Source organism: Temnothorax americanus, unplaced genomic scaffold (genome assembly GCF_048541705.1).
Source record: "Temnothorax americanus isolate GAGA-0224 unplaced genomic scaffold, ASM4854170v1 Scaffold28, whole genome shotgun sequence".
In the NCBI taxonomy this organism is placed as follows: domain Eukaryota; kingdom Metazoa; phylum Arthropoda; class Insecta; order Hymenoptera; family Formicidae; genus Temnothorax; species Temnothorax americanus.
This window is the reverse complement of record NW_027509421.1, coordinates 220,904-243,752: the sequence shown is the minus strand read 5'-3', so window position 1 is coordinate 243,752 and position 22,849 is coordinate 220,904. Positions and strand designations below refer to the sequence as shown.

The following is a 22,849-nucleotide window of genomic DNA, read 5'->3' as shown; positions in this document are numbered from 1 at the left end:
GAATATAGAGTAATTTTTATTCACATAAATTTCTATTTCAAGTAGATTATCAAACACAAAGCGTGTTTTATTCTTACACACATATGCAATTTATTTATGTACGAAGCGAGAGCGCTTCGTAAGACAGGTATCTTTATCCCTATAGTCCTGCCAGCGTTAAAAGGTCAGCGGATATAATCGTTGCTTTTGCAGGTTTATATTCCAGATGAGGAGCGTTAATATATACGTTAATTACATTTTTATTTTATAAAAATTTGGGTCGTCTTGTTTGATCATAATTTATTATGCTGTGACTTCCGGGTTTCCGGAAATATTTTCATATTTTTTATGTCTCTCTCTCTCTCTCTCTCTCTCTCTCTCTCTCTCTCTCTCTCTCTCTCTCTCTCTTTGTCTCTCTTTGTCTCTCTTTCTCCATTGATTCATATACCTATATATTTATGTATCCTCTACGTACATTATATTATCAGTTACTATTAACCTGTAAATATATGTGGACACGTGAAAAACGTGCTGTTGACAGCGAACTATCGATGATTAATTTTACACATTATATTAGCTGCTTACGTAGGTACTCATGCATGTATTATTCAAATTTAAATGTGGTAAAATACATTGTGCGTGACAAGAGATATATTTTGACACATTATACAATTACGTAGCAAAAATGCAAGATTCTAATTTGCATAATGAAATATTTATACCACAATTTTGTACATATTTAAATATTGACAAGATGTACCAAGCAATCAACATGAGAATGGACATATAAAATTGTTTTTAACCCCCCGCAAATTGAAAATATTATATAAATTGGACATTATTTGAAATTTTGCTTAATATTCAGTGATGTCGATTTGCGTTCATTTCACGTAGAGATATATAGGATACATACGAGAGCATTCAACTCTCGATGTTACCTCTGGATGAAATTTATATGACGGGAATACTGTTATTCGGTCTTTTTCAGTTGCTGGTCACATTTCGTAACCGTCCAGTTAGGCAGTTAGGAATAAAAAAACTTTTGGAATTAGAATTATAGAATTTTGATTAACCGGTGGAACCCATGGAAGTAATCACACAATCGCAACAGTTTTACATTTAATGTAATTTATCGTGCAGCCATTACTATAATCAATAATTAATTTTGTTCCGCGCTAAACATTTATTTGCTCGAGTCATTAAATCGCGAATGCCAACAATTCTTCTATCAGTTTATTATTATAGCGGCATCGATAATACACTGATTATGAAGCGCGATATCGTTAACATTGTTACATCGAGAATAATATAATGTTATTCCAAATGAAATTGCATGCATTTAAATATACGCGTCTTTATATAAAATTATTAATGCTATTTATTCGCGTATGGCTTGCAATTCGCGATTCGGATTTCATGTTTGATAATGACCGCGGTGAACGGAGTGCGCGCCATGATGACGCTTGCGTTTGCACAAGACGTGATTAATCCTACTAGTAGCTTGTCCCGATGCAAGGCGCTCTAATGATAATAGTCAACTCGCTTCAACAAACTCTGTCGTTGTTTGATGATGATCAGAGATGTGCTTTCGACTCGCTTCTGCAATGATAGCTGGTGCTTGGTGTTATGGAAAGCGGATGGAGTCTATGCGTTGGGAATACTGAACAGAGTGTTGCGTGCGTACAAATCAAAATAAACGAATTGGACATTATGATGTCATTGAATTCTGCACTAAATTTTGCGGAAGTATTTCTACGGCATTCAAGAAGTAGACCGTGATAAAATTTTTACTTATTGGAATTCACGTAATATTCACCCAAATTAATTTCAAGCCAATGTTTTCTTAATTAGAGACTATTGTTTACTTTCGTATTTTATCTTTCATTATTGGAAATTGAACTTTCAATTGAACTTTAAATTAAGATCCTATCAAGTTTATTACCTTGTGTCCCTTCAGTTATTAAAAGTATATTATGAAATTTGATTACGTTAAAAATACGAAGGCATTATAGTCGAAGCTGTACTGAACCGCAGTACGCAGATGCCTTCAGCGATTGTCTATTTCGCGCGCGCGCGCGATCCCATGTGCTATCTTATCTAGCGTCAAGCGAAATTCTTATCGTCTACGTGCTAACACACATTTATTATGCGTACGAACAATATGACGTACCAGACAATAAAATTGCCACATGCGATCTTTGTGTCTCTTATCGTAAGATCTATTTCTATATTATCGTACCGTGTCAATAGTATTGCTCGACACGAAACAATTTTCAATTCGTTTTTGCTGTTCTTCGACGAAACAAATTGCGATTGCTTATATCTGCATATGAAAAACTTATTTTCGCCGCTGTTTGCGAAGAATTATATTAATCCCGATTACACGACGTGCATGATTGCTCGAGGTCCTCTGACATCTTTGCTATTTGATTTTCTTCCAAATTAAAATGTATTATGCCAATAAGACGGAGTCGCCGGAAAATATGATGATAGGGGGATTAACTTCGATTAGGAAAACTCATTATGTCGTCTGCATAACTGATATTCTTCGTCTCCTTCGGGCTTATGCGAGGTTTTCTGCCAAAATGACGAACTGGGGACAAGAGAGATCTCCGGAGGATTTATGTTAATAAAAGGACGGCGGCGATATGTAAATTTTCCAACAGGGGGCAAAATGATAGATAAAGTTCTTGCTTAACCATTAGTCGCGACAGGGAACACGATGCCGATTTAAAATTCTATGGCAGCTGCAACGTGGTATTTGGATAAACGGCTCATCTTATTGATCTTGTTGTAGTGTTTTCAATTGATCGGTTGTAAGACAACTGTGTTTTTATACGTAAAACATATCAAAACTTCAATTATGACGTAAAGTTGATTGACAAAATTGTTGAACGCTAGCAGACACGATATAGTATACAATTTATTAAAACCGTTTTACTATTTTTCCACATTATTGTACTAATTATTGTATTTCTTAATGCAAAATTGCGCAAAAGAAAATTATGTAAAACGCAAGTGTTCTCTATAAATACAATAATCAATAGGTGGACATTTCAAGGAAAGATAAACTGCGCTAATTATTAATTATAATTGTCATCTGCATAATATTTCACAGAAAGTATGACAAGTTGCGTCAATTACTAATCAATTGTTATGCATGCAATTAGCTGCGTTTCCGCACATCTCTCATTGCCAACAATTCCGAATGAACTATAATCCGACGCGTGGAGCTCTTACGCAAAACGTGAGCTTTCGCCATTGATTGCTCTTCGTATTTGCACCGATGTATCCGGCGGTTATCCGATCCGTGAATTACACGTGACGCTTTTAATCGAATATCGTGTGATGATTCTAGTAGCTAATTACGCTTGTATGATAGCTCCAGTTTCAAACACATAAATTGCAATCGTTCTAATCGTCTGAAAACCACGGACACACCGACAGATAATGTTAAACGATTTTCAAGAATTATACCAAGAACAAGTTGGAACATGCCGTTACACACATATTTCATCTGGAAGCTTGAAATTTTTTTTTTTGTTAAATCACCCGCTCGTTTATAACTGTCACAGAACTTTAAAACTCGTTCAAGAGATACACAAAGAGCAATTTATGTGCGTATCCGTACTTGCGTGCATTGTTGTTGCATCCGTTTTATCGTGACTTTTTATTATACCTTATCTCGATCATTTCCTTTTTTTTAATTAAATTTTGATATTTAAAATATATTTCGCAGTCAACGTGACATAGGAGGGGTTTTATTAAAGCCGCGCCGCGCGAATTCGGATTTTTTATGATTAAAAATTTAACAATAGGTGCATCTACGGTCTACAGTCTCTCTCATTCATTCTCGATGCATTCTTCGAAAAAGCTTCTCTTTTTAGCAGAGAGTTCAGTCGCGCAAATTAAAATAATAGCAAAATAAATCGACAATTAATTTTGTGTGGACAGAAAGAAATAGAAGTGTGTGGAAAGAGGTAAAAGTAACCGGAAGGAAGGAAGAAAAGAAGGAGTAGAGAATATCAAAGGGAAATAAACCATGATTACGAGGAGGCACGTGCGAATCGTTCTTCGAAGTAACTCGCATTTTACAGACAAAGCACCATCGTTTTATTGTTTGTACTTATTCAAATAATCCGTGAGATACGACTTTAATATGAAAGATCCGTTTGGGGATTAAAATAATACGAAAATGTGTTCAGAGCGATTCCATTTATAATATTAAATATCAAAGCCGCGCTATATATATATATATATGTATATAAAAATTTCAAACAAAAGAGTACCCGACGAGAAACACGTTTGAGCTTTCGCGAATATTAAAGTTATATTTAAGTTGAACGTGAACCTGACGCATTGTTAATCTGGCGCGCATCAAATTTTAATCTGCCGTTAACTTACCGGTAACGCGACTAAGCATCAGAATGTGGATTAGGCGTTTCGCGTAATCAAATACTGGCTATACGTTCCGCGTCACAATGGAGGATTAATTAACGGACCGACGAAAGACAGTGTTATGTTAACGACAATGAATGTCGGATACACATGCGTGTTTGATCGGCTCGGGGGTATACAGTCCCACCATCCTTTCATCATTTTCGTGCATAAACGCAATTCACACAGTTACGATGTCGCACGTACGTGCGTGTTCCAATTATATCGATTACTTCATCTAACGAGATGACTGATGCGTTTGAGTCGAATAATTCTGAAATTATTCGAACTAAGCGTTCGTCGTTTCGACGAGCGCTCAACAATATTATCCAAATGTCGCGCATAATTTGTACAGCTGCAGCGAAGGTGAAATATTTTAACGTACTTTTTACGTAATTTTGTGCAATATACGTAGCGCACATGAGAAAGATGTATGTAGAAAAGAATTTTGAAACAAGCATGATTTTCTTTCCTGTCGTTATTAGATCAAAATGAATATTATGTTATGACGAAACGAAATGCGTATTACACGAGTTACGTGAATTCGAAATACATTTCACGATGCTTTCATTACATTTCCGCTCCTAATTAACGCAGAACTCAGCGAGAACTCCGTTTTAGTATTAACGTGCCTTGCTGATATGCCGTTAATGAATTCCTTTGACCTCTTTGTATATTCTTCAGCCTGCAGAAAATATCATTGTATTCGCTAACAGCAATTTTGATTAGATAATAATGCAGAATGCTTATTATTTATATGCGAAATTTCTTTGCTATAATAAAAAAGGATTTATTATTATTATATATTAGTAATTTAATTAAAATTTTAAACTTGGTTTTAAAAAGTGTGAAAAACGTCTGTGTATTTAAATAATTAAAAAAAATTGCAGTTGAATTTAAAAAATACATCTACTTTAATATCTAATTTAATAAAATTATTGACGACTTTTTTTTTTACGTAGAAACTTGGGTGTCAGAGTAAATTTTCTGTAAAAGATACAATGGGTCTGTTTTCCGTTACTGAACTGGCTGCACTAGTTCAGAGTTTATCTTTTTTTACTCCACATTGAAAGGAAAAAGATAAACTCTGAACTAGTGCAGCAAGTTCATCAGTAACGGAAAACAGACCCAATGTAATTTCTTGTATAATGAATTATTTACCTGGAGAAAAGATGAAAAGGCGTACGCGTTCACGTCTTTCAAACGTGTTTAATGCTTGCAGTTCAGCTTAATGGTATCGCGCAAAGATTTACCGGGTGATTAACGTAGATCGATGGCGATAATCGTGATTACTATGTGATTTATTTCGCGACGGAAGCCGAGTGGCCATCATCCACTCAGCTGGCTGAAGTGGGCTGATGTAAATGGATAGTTTATGCAGGGACGACAGCGTCGTCAGGTTTTCTATTAGAAGCGCCAACGCGACGGGGTCAACGATACTCAACTTCCGGTGTGACATATACAAGCCGCCTCCAATCACCTACGTTTACCTGCCTTTATTTTACGTTTAACGCGCGGATAGGTGTTAAGTGAGAGTTATACGATATCGTGGGCATTTAATCCTTATATTTAATTTTAATTCCACCGGAACATTGTTTCTCCTACCATCCTTTCTTTTGATATTTAGAAAATTTTATCTGTTCGTATATCGCGTTCAATATACTCATGCCTTCTTAATATAAGAGAATATTTTTGAAATATTTACGCGCGTTCTCTTCCCGAAATAAACCTCTTAAGCCTTTGAAATAATTTATGCCATTACTCGACGTCTTCTGTGTGTTGCATGCGTTCCTCATACCAATTCACAACAATGAATAATTCTGGAACAAACGTTGCGGCATATTTTCTTTACACGCGGCTCGTGCGGCCTGGCGGCATGAATTTCAAATTCCAACCCAGAAACGGCATATCATTCGGAAGCCTCTGGCTTTTACCCCGTTTCTCTCTCGAGGTTTCCATTTTTTCCCCTCCCTGGCTATATTCCCTCTGATTCTGGTTTCGTTTGATGAGGGCATACATACATATTGGCTGCGCGCCAAGATTTGCAATATCATAGGAGCCGGTGCAGTCTCCCGAAGAACTCCATGTTCGCGTTCTCTTCAGTGGCTGATTCATTTTAAGAACGCTTATTTATAACCGAAAAGAATATCAAAACAGCAGTTTCTGAATGCACAAGACGTTTTCCACGCGTGACACACGTCTCGTTACAAATGATTACTTGAGACGCTGAAGAAGCAGATCTTCTCCGAGTGACATTAAAGTGACAATTACACAGACGCGCCCGTTTTCTATATAACCGTAGATTCATTCACCCACCCAAGTTGAGTGCCTGTAAAGTTTACCGGGCGTACACATATATTTTCTGAGACCTTTTTACCATCCACTCCGGGTCCTCGGTCGTTAACGAAGGTTATAACATTCATTCTTATGATTTATTGTAATGCTCGAGCGTGTGATTTAAAGCAATCTTAAGTCAAATTTCCTCGTCCCACTTTCTCGAGTGATCTAAGACGCGTTTAATATGCGTTTGGAAGATCGCGATTAATCGTCGTCGAGAATGTACTCGAAATTTCGCCGGAAATATGAATGCACTGAAAATTGGATGAAGTATCGCTGAGGTAACGGAGAAAAAGATATGCCTGACGTGTGCGAAAACGATGCACCTTGCTTCAAACTTGAAAGCGCAAGAGTTTTCCAAGCCATAAATTAATTTTCAATGATAGTATTATAGATTGTTATATTTCAGATGTGCGACTAGATTTTTCACATTCTGAAATAAACAGAACATTAATTTTTCACATTAAACATAGATTACCCAATGACGCTGAAAATGTATGATGGGGTGCACTGCGGTATGTCGGTGGCATATTAATCGATTCATTAAAAATCACAGATTTGTCGTTGTCAGCTGCCATCGTGTCTCATCCTTTCAATTTAATTAATGTAATATAAAATATTATATCGCAATTATACATATACGTTGGAAATTACTAGTGTCGGAATCAAATGGAGGAAGCAGTTATCGCGAGAAAGGTTAGGGAAAAGAAAGGGGAAAAAAGTTAGGAGAAGAAACATAAAGTTAGGAAGATATATAAAGTTAGGAAAATTTTATTAGGTGACGAAACACAAAGAAGATTATCTCGTTGGAAAATTGTGTTACGTCCGAAATCTCTTTATTTTTTTTGTCTACAACAGCTGCACATTTCCGGGATAAAGTTGTTCTTTTTGGAGGACCTTTATTTGGATGAACGAGTGGAATTGCCCTCGAGAGATTTCCACATTTTTTCGCTTTTCCTGGTACCAACAGCTATCGCGTGTAGTCCCACGTGCGCTTTCGCAGTTATGTTTGAATTCCATTTTATTTTATTTTTCGTGCAAATTTCATTTTTCTCTTGATTACCATCCGTGATCAGAAAATTGGATTCTACATATTCAAACACCTCGCCCAAAGTATCCGTTTCTCGTGAAAAGAAGATTTGGAAGGATAGCTTGTGTTACTCGAATCTCTTGAGACTTCGCGTACTATATGTTTCGACGCTGAAAACTTCCTCTGTAGTTGATTCCTCTTGCGTTTCACGTACAAGTGCCTTACTGTGCAACTTACTGCTTTCCCTTCTCCATGAGGAAATTGTCTCGAAAGAATTCACCGTAACGAAGCAAGTTGGGACGTGTTCATTAACCTCGATATATATATCAGTAAAATGTAAAGACGTAACATAAAGATGAGATTCCGATAATTCTCTCTTGCCTTTCATACGAATCGACGAGACTCCGATAATTCTATTTTGCCTTTCACGCGAACTCTACGTGCCCAAAATTAAAAGATTGCAACTAAACTGAGTAGGTGATATAATTCCGAACGTCTAAAATCAATCTAATTATCTCAAGGTCGCTTGGACATTAACAGAGTTTATGTGCAATTGTATTATTGTAAGTTAATTAAATTAGAGTTTGCCAAATTCTTCTAACGTTCGTGTTTTATTGCTCCGAAGTTATTTCGTTCGCGACAACACCGACGTATCGCATAAAGCCTTTGTCTCATTATCTATAATTAAGTTAGAATATATTTTAAGTTCAGCGAAAAGTACCGGCGAAAGAGAGACGATGGAACTTGGATGCAATTTTTCGCTCCATTTAGAGTTAAAACACTTCACAACCAACAGCTTTGCGTTAAAGCTGAAGAGGAACCAGAGCAATTTCGTGGAATGAAATCTTAATTGTTTTATTCGTCGTAATGTTATCGCATTGATCTAAACTTGATGTTCCCTTCAAACATCATTTGAAAATTATGCACAAATCACACTTCGACCTTTCACGTCGTTGATATTAATTACTATGAAGAGATCAAGTAAAAAGTCATTTTTCGGATACTGTGTATTTTGTACCTCTGAATATAACATTTCTGTGAATATATCATACAAATCGTATAACACATTTAATACAATTGCATATAAATATAAATTGTAGTACATTTTTTATTATCAACAGGTTATTTAAAGTGATTTTCTGTGTACATAATTCTTTAACAGGATTTATGCGCGTTTTAATGGTGACGCTATGGAATAAGATATTTTATGGCGTACGTTTCTCGACACGAAACGTGAGATGTGTAAACGGGTTTTATATAAGAAAAGTGAAATGTATATACGCACCACTTACACTGAAAGCGAAAGATGATATCAGTGGGATTGCCTATCAATAGCGGTGTGCCGCAATTCTCGAGGAGATTTTAACCGAGTCTGTCAGACGCTGCGCGAGTACAGCAACACTCATCGGTTTAAATCGGAAGGTTATTTGTCCGCACTCGGGAGTCCGCAGCACTTCGTCGGGATCTATTTCTGGTAACAACGCAGGGCTCACCTATTTTATTTCGAGAGCGAAGCCTTTCGAAAACGATCATGAATCATCCTGTATAATCATTACCGGTGGGACCAACGTGCGAACGGTTTCCTATATCGCAACGCGATGCGTGAGAGAGCTTGATTGAAATTTCATTTGCGCGTCCCGTACGTGATAAACAAGTTCATTTATTTTTCTTTGGACACGCAAGTATTGTGTTAAGCTTCACCATTTCCATAATTGACGCCCGTGTCCTCGAGCGTTTGTCAGCGTTGTCAGCATCCAACGCCACTCGTTCGCATGATTTCACACCGCGCGATATAATAACAGAGCGCAAGCGGTTTTTGCGGATCCATTAATTTTAAATGATTCATAATTAACACAGATGTTTGAAAGCGTCTGCGTACATTATTTCAACATGTATAAACTGTTCGATATCGAAATCCAATGTAAATATCGGCCGGCAAGCGACATAAGACGGTTTATTACGCGTTGTTTTTATTCGGCAAGTTCGGCGACGGAATTAATGTATATATTTGTCGTGAATCTACCATGGTGAATTAGAGAATCAAAAGTAAAGTTGCCATTTTCAACTTCGCTTGATAACAGAAACTGAAGTCGAGAGACTGGCTAATTTTCCTCTCATTGTCCGTACAAACTACGTGGGCAAAGTTAAGGCTGAATGGTCGCAGTTAACTCTAAAACGGCAATCGTACATTGAATAATTACGAAAAGGACAAACGATGCAATGTTGTAATTATTTGCAGAGATTGCGTTATAGAAAGCGCTTTCCATATTAGCGACGTTACAACGTTGCGTGTGTCATTAGAGGGAATCGACAAGAACATTAGTAAATTCTGCAACTTCGATGAAGCTGTGCCAGCGTACTTGTAGCGTTCGGAACGGAGAACTTCTGCACACGATAAATATACGCGATAAATACGTTGCAGGACGGCGGTATTTAACAGCGCGAGCTTTTGTTTCCACTTGATTTTGCTCGTATCGGCCGCGCCTGATGTTACACGTGACCCTCTAACATGATTGAGCGCGTAATTTTAGATTGAAGTTATGAGATAGATGTGCAGGTTTATTGCATAACGCAGCGCAGCGCATCGTGCATTTAATTATTGGAACCTTGCCGGCGCAGGTTACGAAAACAGCCATATTAGGCCTTTATACAATCGCTTCCGATTTCTGCGTGATATTTTGCAGTATTTTTCCCCGTCGATCTTTCAATGCACGAAGAGATAAACACATCATGAACGCGATATATCACCGTTTGCCATCTGATAGTGTATTTCGACATCGTGCAGGATTTAATGAAAAATGGAAATTATATGTAAATAAATATACTCGATGTGAAAATAGTTGTTACGCACTGTTGATTCCGTTGGATATTATAAACAGATGCACACGCATTTTTCCTGCGATGTATCTGCTAAAATGATCGGTATTATTTACATTTAACAGTTCCAACAATACGCGCAACGAGAAAAGTCAATCAAGTTTTATCGGACATGGAATTTTTTGTTAATATTGCATCGCGTTCTAACGTTTGCTCTTTCGTATACCTACAAGCTTCATACTTATGTTTATTTATGTTTATTGGAACAGTATACCAAATACTACTATTTTAATGCAACGACGATTTATTCCTTCAGATTCTCCTCTTTGTTTCATTATTTGTTTATTGGTTCATGTTAGTTTACATCTCTCAGAACTCTTTCTAAAAATCCGGAATAAGCCCTTCAATTTATCTGTATACAAGAAACTCGAATTTCATTTCTCGTGCACTTCCGTTACTATCAATATAGAACGACAACCATCCGTTATACCGTTTGCAGTGAGACAGATATTTCATTTTGTATATAACTTCCGTTTCGATTTGCATCGATGCAAAGTTTCCAGTGGCCTCGGTAGTTTCATTGTTACTATGCCATGCATAGAAGTTGAATTAATCCGCAGATCTTAGAATTCTGTTTTAACGAGCGCCACACACAACAAATGGTCTCTAATCAATCGAATTCATGTCGCTAACGAAATCCTTCAAGAGGACATTTTCGACTACAAATTGTTTTCATACTGATAGAATATTTATATAAAATACTCTTGTAGGAAAACGCTCGTTATTTTAGCACGAAGAAACAAATATGTTGTATAAAATCGAATAAAATTTTTCTGTTATAATTTGATAAGAAACGGTTACTTGCAGAGAGAGAGAGAGAGAGAGAGAGAGAGAGAGAGAGAGAGAGAGAGAGAATTTAGTTTCGCGTTATCGTCGGGTAACATTTAGAGAGGAAATCCGCGTTCGCGTCGATCCTATTTAAATGTATAGAGACATATACTCGAGATGAAGTGCCTCACGGTCTACCGCTTGACCGAAATGGCCAAATCGCGTGGCACCGTGATGGATCCAGGTGAAAGGACGAGAATCTAGTCCATTTGACCTAGAGCCCAACGCTTCTCTTAATCTGGGCGCGCCAGCTGGTGCATTGCCGGAATCGATGAGACCGTTATATAGAGCCTGGTAAACGGTTCCAACCGGAAGTGGCGTGTTTCCCCGGGATCCGTACCGGGTGAAGTGTAGCCTTGCCCTGTATCTCGTGACGAAACACTGCGAACGATTTCACGCCGGTGGTCATTAACAAATCGTGACTGTCCGTCGTGTAATCGCCAGGTCGCGGCTATTCATTTAAGCCGGGAACAAGGTCATGTCCCCAGAAATTTTTCACGACCCATTAGTTCGTTGAATTTGATACGACCTACTTTCGAGATGAGACAATCGCAGCTGATTATGGTACGTGCCCTGATTATAGAAAGAGGCTGCAGATTGTGTGACGATTTAGGTGCAGTTTATGGTTCACTGCTGCGGATTCTCCAAGCGTTTTTCAGTTATGTGTGTAACTTCCACATCAGATACATAGACATGTGATTAATTACAAATTATATACTTACGAATGTATATACTCATTAATATTCATAATGAACATATAATTAGTCAGTATGTATAACACCCATAATATCCGATATAATTACGTTGATATACAAATACGAAATGCAATACATCTCAATAGCATATAATAACTGCGCGATCTCGGCAATTTTCGAATTCCATTGCAATGACAATGAGCGTATACCGAGATTGTATTGTGCAGATTTTCCTTGCCGATGATTTCGTGGAAGCTCGCTATGCATCATGAAAGCGCGATCGATAAGTAAAATGCTAGTAAAGCCTCGCGTGCAATCGACCACGTAATCTGCAGCGTAGATATGCTCGAATGGTCCCAACGTGGGCGCCCTTGATAGTTTAGAATAAAAGATCATTCTGAATAAATAGCGCTTTCACGATACGGAGTCCGATTACGAAACTGTTTTTCCATTAAAACTACGACATCGCGTTAATCTCTTTTGAAAGATTAAATACTCGTATTACGCGTCGAGACCGTCGTCACAGATGGAAAAACATTGAAATTTCGTAGAAGCTGAAATTCAAACAGAGCTAAGATTTCGCAAATTTTAAGTGCGAAGGCTATATCATATCACAAGATACTCAATAAGTAATAAGAAATTTAACGGTTTTTCTTTTCGAAGCTCAAAAAGTTGGAATATAAGTACGTCCAAAGTTTGATATCCAGGTTTCAATCACGATCACTATCAAATATTAAATGTTAAACGGCAGTTGGGCGTGTTTTTAGACGTTAAATTAAAGGAAGGTCGTTTTTGCCTGCTGCACTTTGATATAGACGACTAGAAGTTTCGCAAATATTTGGCAGGATTTGTTGGCATCTATTTACAAACCGGCCGATCTGCTAAAAGTGGCAGCATATCAGCGTTCTTTCCGGATAGCTAGAATAAGTAATTATTAAGCGCGTAGATCAAGTATCTCTGTAAACGAATTAACTATGATTTACCATATCATTACGGTTTAGAGATTGATAAAATGAAAACGATGTATAGAGACTTGCTGTAAAAGTACCGTAAGCAGAAAACTCGGCAAAGAAACTTTTTTAATCAGAAGAAAAATGAATGGAAACAGGTGTAAGTTACGCACGCGATTCTTATAACTTATATTTTAGCGATTTATTTCAATTTATGGCATTATTCTGGAGCGATTTTTAATCTTAGCAGAAAGTTCGTTCGAAATCTCGAATGGCCATCTGATCGACTTCCGGCGCGATGTAATCAACACAGAAGTTGTTTCGAAGATTTGAAATTGCTCGTTAGACTATTATTGCTACGGCACGCGATCGCAGTAATGATCGTCGCATCCCATATTCCGACTTTATAGGTTCATTGTTGAATTCGCGTCATCACTGCAACGTGATTTCGCTCAGTATTACTCATTAGCCGAAGTGAACTGTGCAATTAACGTGACAAACGTGTGGAATAAATTTATTAACGTTAGACTATAGTACGTATATAATAGTCGTCTCGATTATAACATTATGTTTACAACTGTTTGAAATAATTTATGCGCGCGCCCACATATATTAATTAATACGATTTGCATGCCGCAACAACTACGCGACCTTTAATACCGCTAATTACTTTTGTCCATCTGAGTAATGCTCCGGAACGCGCGCGTTATTTGCTCGCGACTATGGAATATAAAAATCGCATAAAGTTCTTTTTTTTTTATATACCTAGAAAATTCTTGCTCTTGAAATAAGCCAGGAAATTCTTGGCATAGAAGCAAACGATATTTTACGCGATAAATATCAGCGAAAGAAATAATATATGCGGTCGAGACGTACATTCTGTATCTTTTTTTGAGTTAAGAGCTTATTACTCACGATTGCTGCGATGAGTTCTAGTACACAAATAACCTGATGGCTACCACTTAAAGCAGTCGGCCGTTTCTCACACATTTGTCTGATACAAATGCTAAAACCAGATGCATATTCAACTTAAAGGGGGATGTAATCGAATGACTTCACCGCAGTGCGCCTATTGTATCTACCTATTGTCTCCACCGGTGGCCATTGTTGCGAGCTTGTGTCGAATTCTTGTTCGACAATTGCATGCTACTTGATAGCGAAGCTTTCGAAGTTATGCCCTTTGCCTACAGATGCTTTAATTCTCGAATTTTGCAATGGACATGGTAACTCTAGCGGAAGCTATAAATGTTCTGGTTAAAGAGAGAGAGAGGGGAGGAGGAGATGTCGATAGCAAGAAATTTAATTACGATCGGATTTCAATTGTTTCATTAATTGGATTTATGGAAAGATCAATGAGATCATTCGCGGACGAATCATAGAAAAAATTGAATGCACGCGTGAATGAAAATATTCGTTGTTGCCAATGGAAACATGTTAAATTTACTGAGTATTTCTTCTGTTTCTTACTTGTTTTCTTTTGCACACAAGTATCTTATGCAAATATTTGCTATGAAAACATAGTCGAGTTTAAGTCATGAATTTATGCCTTTATTCATAAATCAAACGTCAAGAATATAATAATCATATATAAAATCTTTTATTCATTTTGGATATATAAATAAATTTGATTAAATCTTCTCACATTTCGTAGGAATTTAAACTGCTATTATTGTCGCTATAATCTTTTGTTATGTAGAACAGTATGAATTATCTTTTTTGTCTGTGAAAGGATTAAACGCAATATGTAAATGTTTTTGAATTTTTTGATAATTTAAAATTATGGTATTCCTAAAATGTGAAATTTACTGAACGAACTGAATTTATGATGGACTCGATTATTTTATGTACTTTCAAACATGCGACATGGAAATAACTGCGTTTCAGTAGTTTCAAACCAATTAACTCGTCTGTAATTGACAAAAATTTGTACAATTGCTATTATACAAAAGTATCAACGGCGAATTTACATCCAGTAAACATTTTTTTAAACGTAACTGTCGATGGTTCAATTTTCCTTTCCTTTATAATTTTAGCGTTCCGGTTTAGCGTTTTCTCTTTGATCTCACATGCACAGTGTTCAACGTTGAAAACATATTCGTTAACTTGTTATTATTTAAAATATTATTATAGCGTAAAAAAACGAAGTTAAAAAATTAAATATATAACAGATTCAATAATAAAACATTTAATCACTAATGGATTTTGTATGATGTCATTGTTAAGAATTGTTATCGGGATTAATAAAAGTAAAAAAGCAGAATGCAAGAAATAACATCGAAAGTGGCTCCAGGTGCTCCAATTAAACAAAATTATTTTATAAATATTGAAAAGTAACATTGATTTTCAGTTTGTTGGCTGGTAAGCGACAAGATTGTGTAAATGAAATACACAATGCTGTTGAAAGGAAAGAAGTGCCGAGAACGATGCGTTCCAATCTGACAACGACAGATCCACATGGAATCGCGAACACGTCCCGCTTGAAAATTTGACAATTCTCGATCGTTCCCTCTTACAACAATCTAAACGGACAAGTTTAATTCTAATGAATTAATCACCTGCGAATAATCTTCTGATCACTTTGCGAGGGCGACATTGCATTATCACGGAAAAAAATACTTTTTTGTTCTGCAACAGTTTTCGTATTTTCCGAATAATTTATCGATTCTTCGAAGATGGACGATGATGATACCGAGGACCTGCGTGAGGCGGTCACGTTGGTGAATCAGCTCTCTACAAAAATCATCACGCCTACCTCGAAATTTGCCTCCAAAATTAGTCAGCAGATATTACGAGCGCAAGAGTCGGCCGAAGATTCCGACACGATGGAGGGCGCGTCCGAAAACGAAGTGGAGAATTTGCCGAAAGACGAGGATGCATCGCGATCTATTAAGACGCGCAAGTTGTACGAGAAATGTCGTCACTCTCTAGATATTTTGGACGACGCTGAATCACAGCGTAGAAAAACAACGACGGTGTCGTCTCTTCGTGTGAGCGACAGTTCGCAAGCGGGTATCTTCATGGTGAATCGCAGCCCGCAGTCCAGCTCCAGCCAAGAGGAGTACGAGCCCGAGGTAAAGAGCATCTCGAGGCTGCAGGCAACGCAACAGCAACGCCAGCAGCAACAGCACTTGTTGACGGCTGGCGGTGTCAGCAGCCAAGTGACCGCCAGATCGATGGAGAGCCTGCGAACGTCGAGAAATTTCCTGAGCGCCGACGATCGTTACAGCGAGGACTCCAAGTCGATGGAGTCGCTGTCCTCGTCCTCGGAGCTGCACATAGGCTCGTCCAGGAGTCACTACAGAAGTTTCTTGACGTCGTCCACGAGGGACGTGCGCAGGATCGTGACGGTCGAGTCGAAGAGCAGCGAAAACCTCCATCGGCAGGAAAGCCTGAACGCCGAGGTCAGACGCGGCCTGTTTGCCAACACCGGCTTAGAGAGAAAGATACCGCAGCACCTGAGCTTGCCGCCACCGACCAGCATGTTCTCCCTGACCAGTCCGGGCGGTAGCGACCGCAAAATTACGATCCTGAGCCCGCACTCGCCCCTGCAGACGTCCGAGTTCCAATTCGCCTCGCAGACGCTCAAGAGCCGGCGCAAGAAGGCCATCGTATTGCCGAGGTTGGTGTTGCCCCGAAGCGAATCCGAGGTCTTTCTAGAGTGAGTAGTTGACTGATCGAATTTCCTGCTCTGCCATTGTGTTCGTGTTTCCGAGGTAGCCCGAGGCGATCGCTCGTAATGCCCCGTGTTAACTGTTTTCCGGTGTATCGGCTTGTGAAAAAATAATGGAATTGGTAAAAATCGATGGAAATTCATTGCGTAAATTCGCGAACGGATTAAACAACGAGCGGGTTAAATAACGGCCAGGTTAAACAACGAACGGGTTAAATGAATACGCGATTTGTTAACAAAGCCAGAGATAACATACGTTTATGCAATTACGATGACTCGATTTTGTGGATACGTCTCCGGGGAAATATCTAATATTTATTATCTACCGCGCTAATCCCACCGAGATGCCAATTATTGCGATGTGAATTATTATTATTTCATTACGATGAATTGGATTTGCTACAGAGTAAACACAAAATTATATATGAAACGCGTATAGTGCTCTGTGTAGTTGCGCATGTTGATGTTGCAACGATATTACCACGATGTAATTTCTCATCAACTGCATGTGTGAATCAAACATAAAGGCTTTGATTTACGAATTCATACAGCTTTTTTGTTAAAAAAAATTATTAACTAACGTGAAACGCGAAAATAGCATAAAATTCCAAATTTCTTCTCTCGAGATTAAATTTTCAAGGTTTTTTATATTCAAAATAAAAATTACGGTATAAATTTCTAAATTCTTTCTTATAAACAAGAATATAGCAAATTATTATCTATTAATGTAATCTCAAGAAGGAGAAGTAATTGCTTTTGACTTCTCTGTGAGAAGTTCATATGGCTTTGTTAAAGACGCAATGTTCCCATAAAACTTTCCGACAAAGAGCCTGCATTGTAGCCCTACCGCCGAGTCAAACGTAATTGTTCTTGTCACTCGTAAGTATGAGAGAAGCGCATTTATCGCAGACTAACTTCTCTTTGTGATGCGAATCGTGCGCGTTTCAGGCATGTTTAAAATTAATTTGATGCTGTTTGATCGAACTACCAGGAATATAGTGTTCGTTTTGTTTACGTTAGGATATTCTACCTCTTGTTCATAAAGCCCTGCGGATATATACAAATATCTGTGTGTTTCACGATTGCTATACATGGCGTGTTTAATGTTGCGCATTACTACTGCGATGATATCAATTACATAATGATATGATTGAACAGACAATTCTATATGTGCACGCATTACGTTTGCATACATTATTATCTTTGATTTTGGAAATTGTATTGTTTAAATATAACGGTAATATCTTTTTTTTTTTAAGTGCATGGTTTATATATATAATACTTTAGAAATATATATAAATTAAAAGTTATTAAATATTATAAAACGTTAATGTTTTACAAGTTTTATCGACGCGAACTTAGAAGCTAATTATTTTATAAAAGTAGTTAATTGAATAATGCTGAATATTACAAGCGCTTTGTTCTCTTTGTAATAATTACCCTGTTTTACCCGAGGAACCAGTATCGTCTCTCATTTTCTTGAAAGCGCCGCGTGGCGTTATCTTTAGTTATTTTCGGCGCATAAAGCTGAAAACGCGATTACTTTAATTTCTACACAGTTCAAACATGTTACATTTTGCTTTTCTCGTAACAGTCTCTTGTTTCGTGGAAATACGTCGATGCAGAGGCACGCACTATAGAATCACCGTTATGTAAAAGGTATTGTTATGAACCCCTCCTTTACCTTATTATTTTATTATATAATTTAAAGTTAATTGAGCGAATTACCGAGCGAGAAAAAGTCTTGTCCGCGATTATTCTTTCCCGATTTGGCAACGTTCGCATCTCTCGACTACATTCTGGCAAACCGCAGTAATTATGTCGTGTCACATTCCAAGTACAAACATGTGTTTGTCGGCCGGTACGCAAACGTTTACCGGGCGTCGTTCAACTGGGACGTATGTTCGAAAATAGATTGCGCGTCTACGATGCTTTCAACCTGGAAATGTCGGCCGATGAATGCGGTGAACAACGCGAGCCACGTACTTACGCGCAAAGGGAATTGCGGAAATCTTTCTCGTGCTGCTTTCCTCGAGTAAAACTATGTAGATATACTCCAATCAGGAATAAAATTGTCTTCCTCTGATCGATACGAACATTCCGTTTCGATGATGCGAAGTATCGTATTTATCTTTTTTCTTTCTTTCCAGATGCTTCGTGCATCTATATTCTCTCGTAACAGAATAACTTTTGAAAGTCAGATCGCAGTTAATTAATAGAACGATATGTTTTTTTTTTTTTATAAAAAGACTTAGCAGTTCGATATTTGCGCGTTCGAACATGACGGGCTCGAATCGGGTTTAATGTATGCATGAAGAGCATACATCACATGAATTACTCATGAGTGAAAATGTGACTTGCTAAATGTATGGCCTCTTCTGTTGGATATTTTTTCACGAAAAAATTAAATCTTTTTTGGTGCTGTGCGTTGAAGTTGCATTGAAAAATTCTTGGAAAATATTTTCGCAGAACTCTTTACACTTTTTTAATTAGGCCTGCACGGAAATCATTGCTATTTACTTTTCTCAGTCTACGAAACAATTCAGTTTAGTAATTAACTAGTGAATTTTTCTGCGAAACTCGTCGTAATAAATTCTACACTTTTGATTATAAATTTTTGTTTAGATTTTGCATGAAATTATAAATGCCGAGTTTTTAATTTCATGCAAAGATCTTCATAAAGAGTTTAGAAAATCACCGTTCGCAAAATACGTTTTCACTTTAAATTAGGTCGCGAAAATATTTAAACATAATAATTTAATTTATTTAAATATCTAACATATTCTTTAATATTTTAAATAATATTTTTTTGAAAATGTAAATATTAACATATTAATAATTTACATTTGATATTGAAAAATTTATATCAAGTTCGCCAATACATATTTTCGAGGGAAATATTATACACACATGAAAAATAGAATGTTCCATATGGTTTGCGCTATATTGGATAGGATTAAATACGTAAAATAATTTTAAACCGCTCTCTTGATACGACCAATATTACGATAAAAATATACAAGGTCAAAACGTACTTGAGGATCGTGAGTTAAATTAAGCCTGATCGCTCATACAGCCGCCGTGCTGTACAAAAGCCTTTCATTTTGCATATCGTGGCTGTAGTGCAGTAAAAACACGGCTCTGTTTTCTCTTCTCTTACCTACATTTAAGATCTTCTAACGTCACTCGTAAAGTGCACCGTCGACCCTTGGCTCGTTAAACGAGACCTTTTGCTGCGTCCGCGAGATGAAACGCAGAATATAAAACGGAGTAAATCGAAACTTGTTTGTGAGAGAATTATGACGTTATATACCGTACACACGCGATATTTTCTTGAAATTGGAACAGAATTAAAACATTTTAAGGGAAATAACTTGTATTTGGACCCGCATGTATATAATGACTCTTTCACGGCGCTAATTGCCTTTCGCAGGGATTCTGTTTATAAGCTGATTACGAAATCCATATTTACATCAATATACAACACTGAGAGAGTACATCCATTAATTCGGAAATTGTCATTCAACCGGTTGTCCATTACTACAGCTATTGATTTGGAAACAATACGCCCGGACCTCGAATTTCATCGCCAATATGCGATTTGAAAACGCTAATTGATCTAACCGCGAAACAACATTGATTTGTTCTTATTTTTTCACAGAAAAAAAAAGATATAGAAGAAGAAGTAGGAAAATCCATGTTTTTAAATCCCAAGTTTATCTACATTGTTTTCGGTTATCGGCAGCGTTGTTTTATCTCGGATAGTTCTATTGTCTCGCTTGTATATATCGCTATTTCTCAGCTATTACGGTTATATCTCAGCAAAAGTACGAAAAGCTCTCGTTAACCGCGACAGTGACACATATGCGGTGTTATCGCGCGATCAATATTTATGTATAAGTTTAAGTTTTGTGATGTTTTCGACCAGCAAAGACGACGATACTAAAAGAGACAGCGGAAAAGAGAAGTTTATACGTCGATATGGTGTCAACATGTCACAGATTAATGAATCGACATGATAATCCAGTTACTTGCTCAATCGCTTAGTTACTTGCCTGGTTATATACGACGGCCGAGGGAGGGATGGGATGGGATTAATTTCCCATTAATTACGTACCCTTTGACGCACACCGCCGTGCCACATTACAACATAGCTGCGCAGGAATCGCCAAATTGCGTTTAAACGGAATGGCTACTGCGACGCTCTAAGAGCGTGCTGACCGTACGACATGAATAAGCGATTCCATGCTTGAATTTTGACATTTTCCTGCACCAGGTTGTACCAGCGGCACATAGGTATTTACATGCAAGATAAACTACAAGCATGACGGAATGAGAGACTGTTTACTCACCTTATTTCACCGATTTCGTATTTACCTTCGCGTATATATACGCCTAACATTACACGCTAATTATTCGATCAATGTTGCAACGCGTTTGCTGGTCGAGTAGCTAGTTGCAACTCCGGATTGAAGTTGGCGTATAGTGGCTCTGTAAACCGTGGTTAACATAATAAATCCCTACGTTGTTTGCAATTCGCAAATCCCATGAACGGATCTCAATATAAAATAGTAATATATTGCAATTTTGTTTTTCGAACAACTTGACGAAACTCAGTTTTCCCGCAACGCGACGCGCGGGAAGTAGTGGGTCGTTAACGATACAGTGACTTGACGTATCCGTCCCGAAATTTGTTTCTCATCCGACGCGTCCGATAAACCGCCCATTAATTAGAACGTCTCGCATTTATCACGGGGGAAGAAGTAGGGGGAGATATAATTACCGAAGGAGAGTAGCTCGTAATCAATTTTCGGCGTTTTGAAATTATTCTCTGTCTATTTACCTCGGCCGCATATCGAGAGCTCAATGGTTTTTTTTATTATCGCAAAAGTTAGTTTATTTTTGACGTTAATGTATTGCAATCGTTGTATATTGCTGCTGAAGTTAATTTAGAAACAACGATGACGGAGCGTTACACGCTTGCTCACGCTCAAAACAGGCAATTTCGAACCTTGTTTCGAACTTCCTCTCGCGATCGAGGCACGTAATGTTGAAACAACGTGACGGGAATACTTATAACATCGTTCAATTCGAATTTAAATATAATATTGACTGCGCCGAATATAAGGCCGATGTTTTATTCTATCTATTTTATTACCGCCAAGCGGTTTGATGAAAGAGCTGAAATATTTACGGTGAGGAGCGCTTCAGTAAGAAATGTCTGAGCTTTCGTCATCTATATATGCATATAGCATGAATAATGGAACTTGCCGATAATGACAATATCAGCGTCGTAGGCGTAAATGCCCAATTAATTACCTCGCATGCAATTTACAAGCTATTCTGACGTGCAGCCAACAGAAACTTAAATGCGTTTCAACCCTTCAGATTTAATATTCCACCTGCAATCGATTATTTCGACGTGTGAACCTTATTCATTCTAGGCCGCTTTATTTTGCCTTGTTTCCTCAACGATTCTTCCGCGAGATCAATAGTAATGCGCCCCTGAGGGTCGCCACGACGACCTTGATTCGTTTAAGATCTAGCCCTAGTTCTACATACAAACTACTAGCGAACAATTCTCAAGTGTATGTACCCACATGCGGATTGACGAAACTTTGCGCACGATAAAGTCCGCTCGTAATTGCTTTCCTCGAGTAGGACATCGATTACCTGAGATCTCTCATTCTCACCTTACAGATTTACTGACATACGTATTAATTTATTTAATGTATGTTGAAGTAAAATCAATTACTGTTTCTATATCTTTTTCAACACAATTAAATCTGATGATTTTAAATCTTATATGAAAATCTCCTTTTAAAAATGAATCAAAACTAGCTGGCGTGACAGACTGTCATACTGCAAGTGATGATATGCAATATATGTATGCGTAAATCCAATTCATATTGTAAAGCAAAGGGTACCTTCCCATTGTATCTTTTCAAGGCCTTCGCAGGCAAGTAAATTACATTTTTCATTCAACATCGCAAGTGTACTTCGCTAGCATGTACGTCGCGGAAATGAAACATAACATTGACGATTA

The 22,849-nt window shown here is 37.6% G+C and overlaps 1 protein-coding gene across 14 annotated transcripts in view; it reads left to right on the top strand.

Moving 5' to 3' along the window:
* Dnc (phosphodiesterase dunce) overlaps positions 1 to 22,849 on the top strand; it is a 317,538-nt gene that overhangs the window by 188,395 nt on the left and 106,294 nt on the right. For 4 of the 14 annotated variants that reach the window (XM_077410118.1, XM_077410116.1, XM_077410114.1 and 1 more), the window contains exon 2: positions 15,481 to 16,791. The exons of 9 other annotated variants lie outside the window; for them this stretch is intronic. In XM_077410118.1, coding sequence (XP_077266244.1) covers positions 15,806 to 16,791 — 986 coding nt within the window. In that variant the 5' untranslated portion in view covers positions 15,481 to 15,805. The remainder of the gene's footprint in view (positions 1 to 15,480; positions 16,792 to 22,849) is intronic. One more of the 14 variants, XM_077410117.1, reaches the window with a different exon arrangement.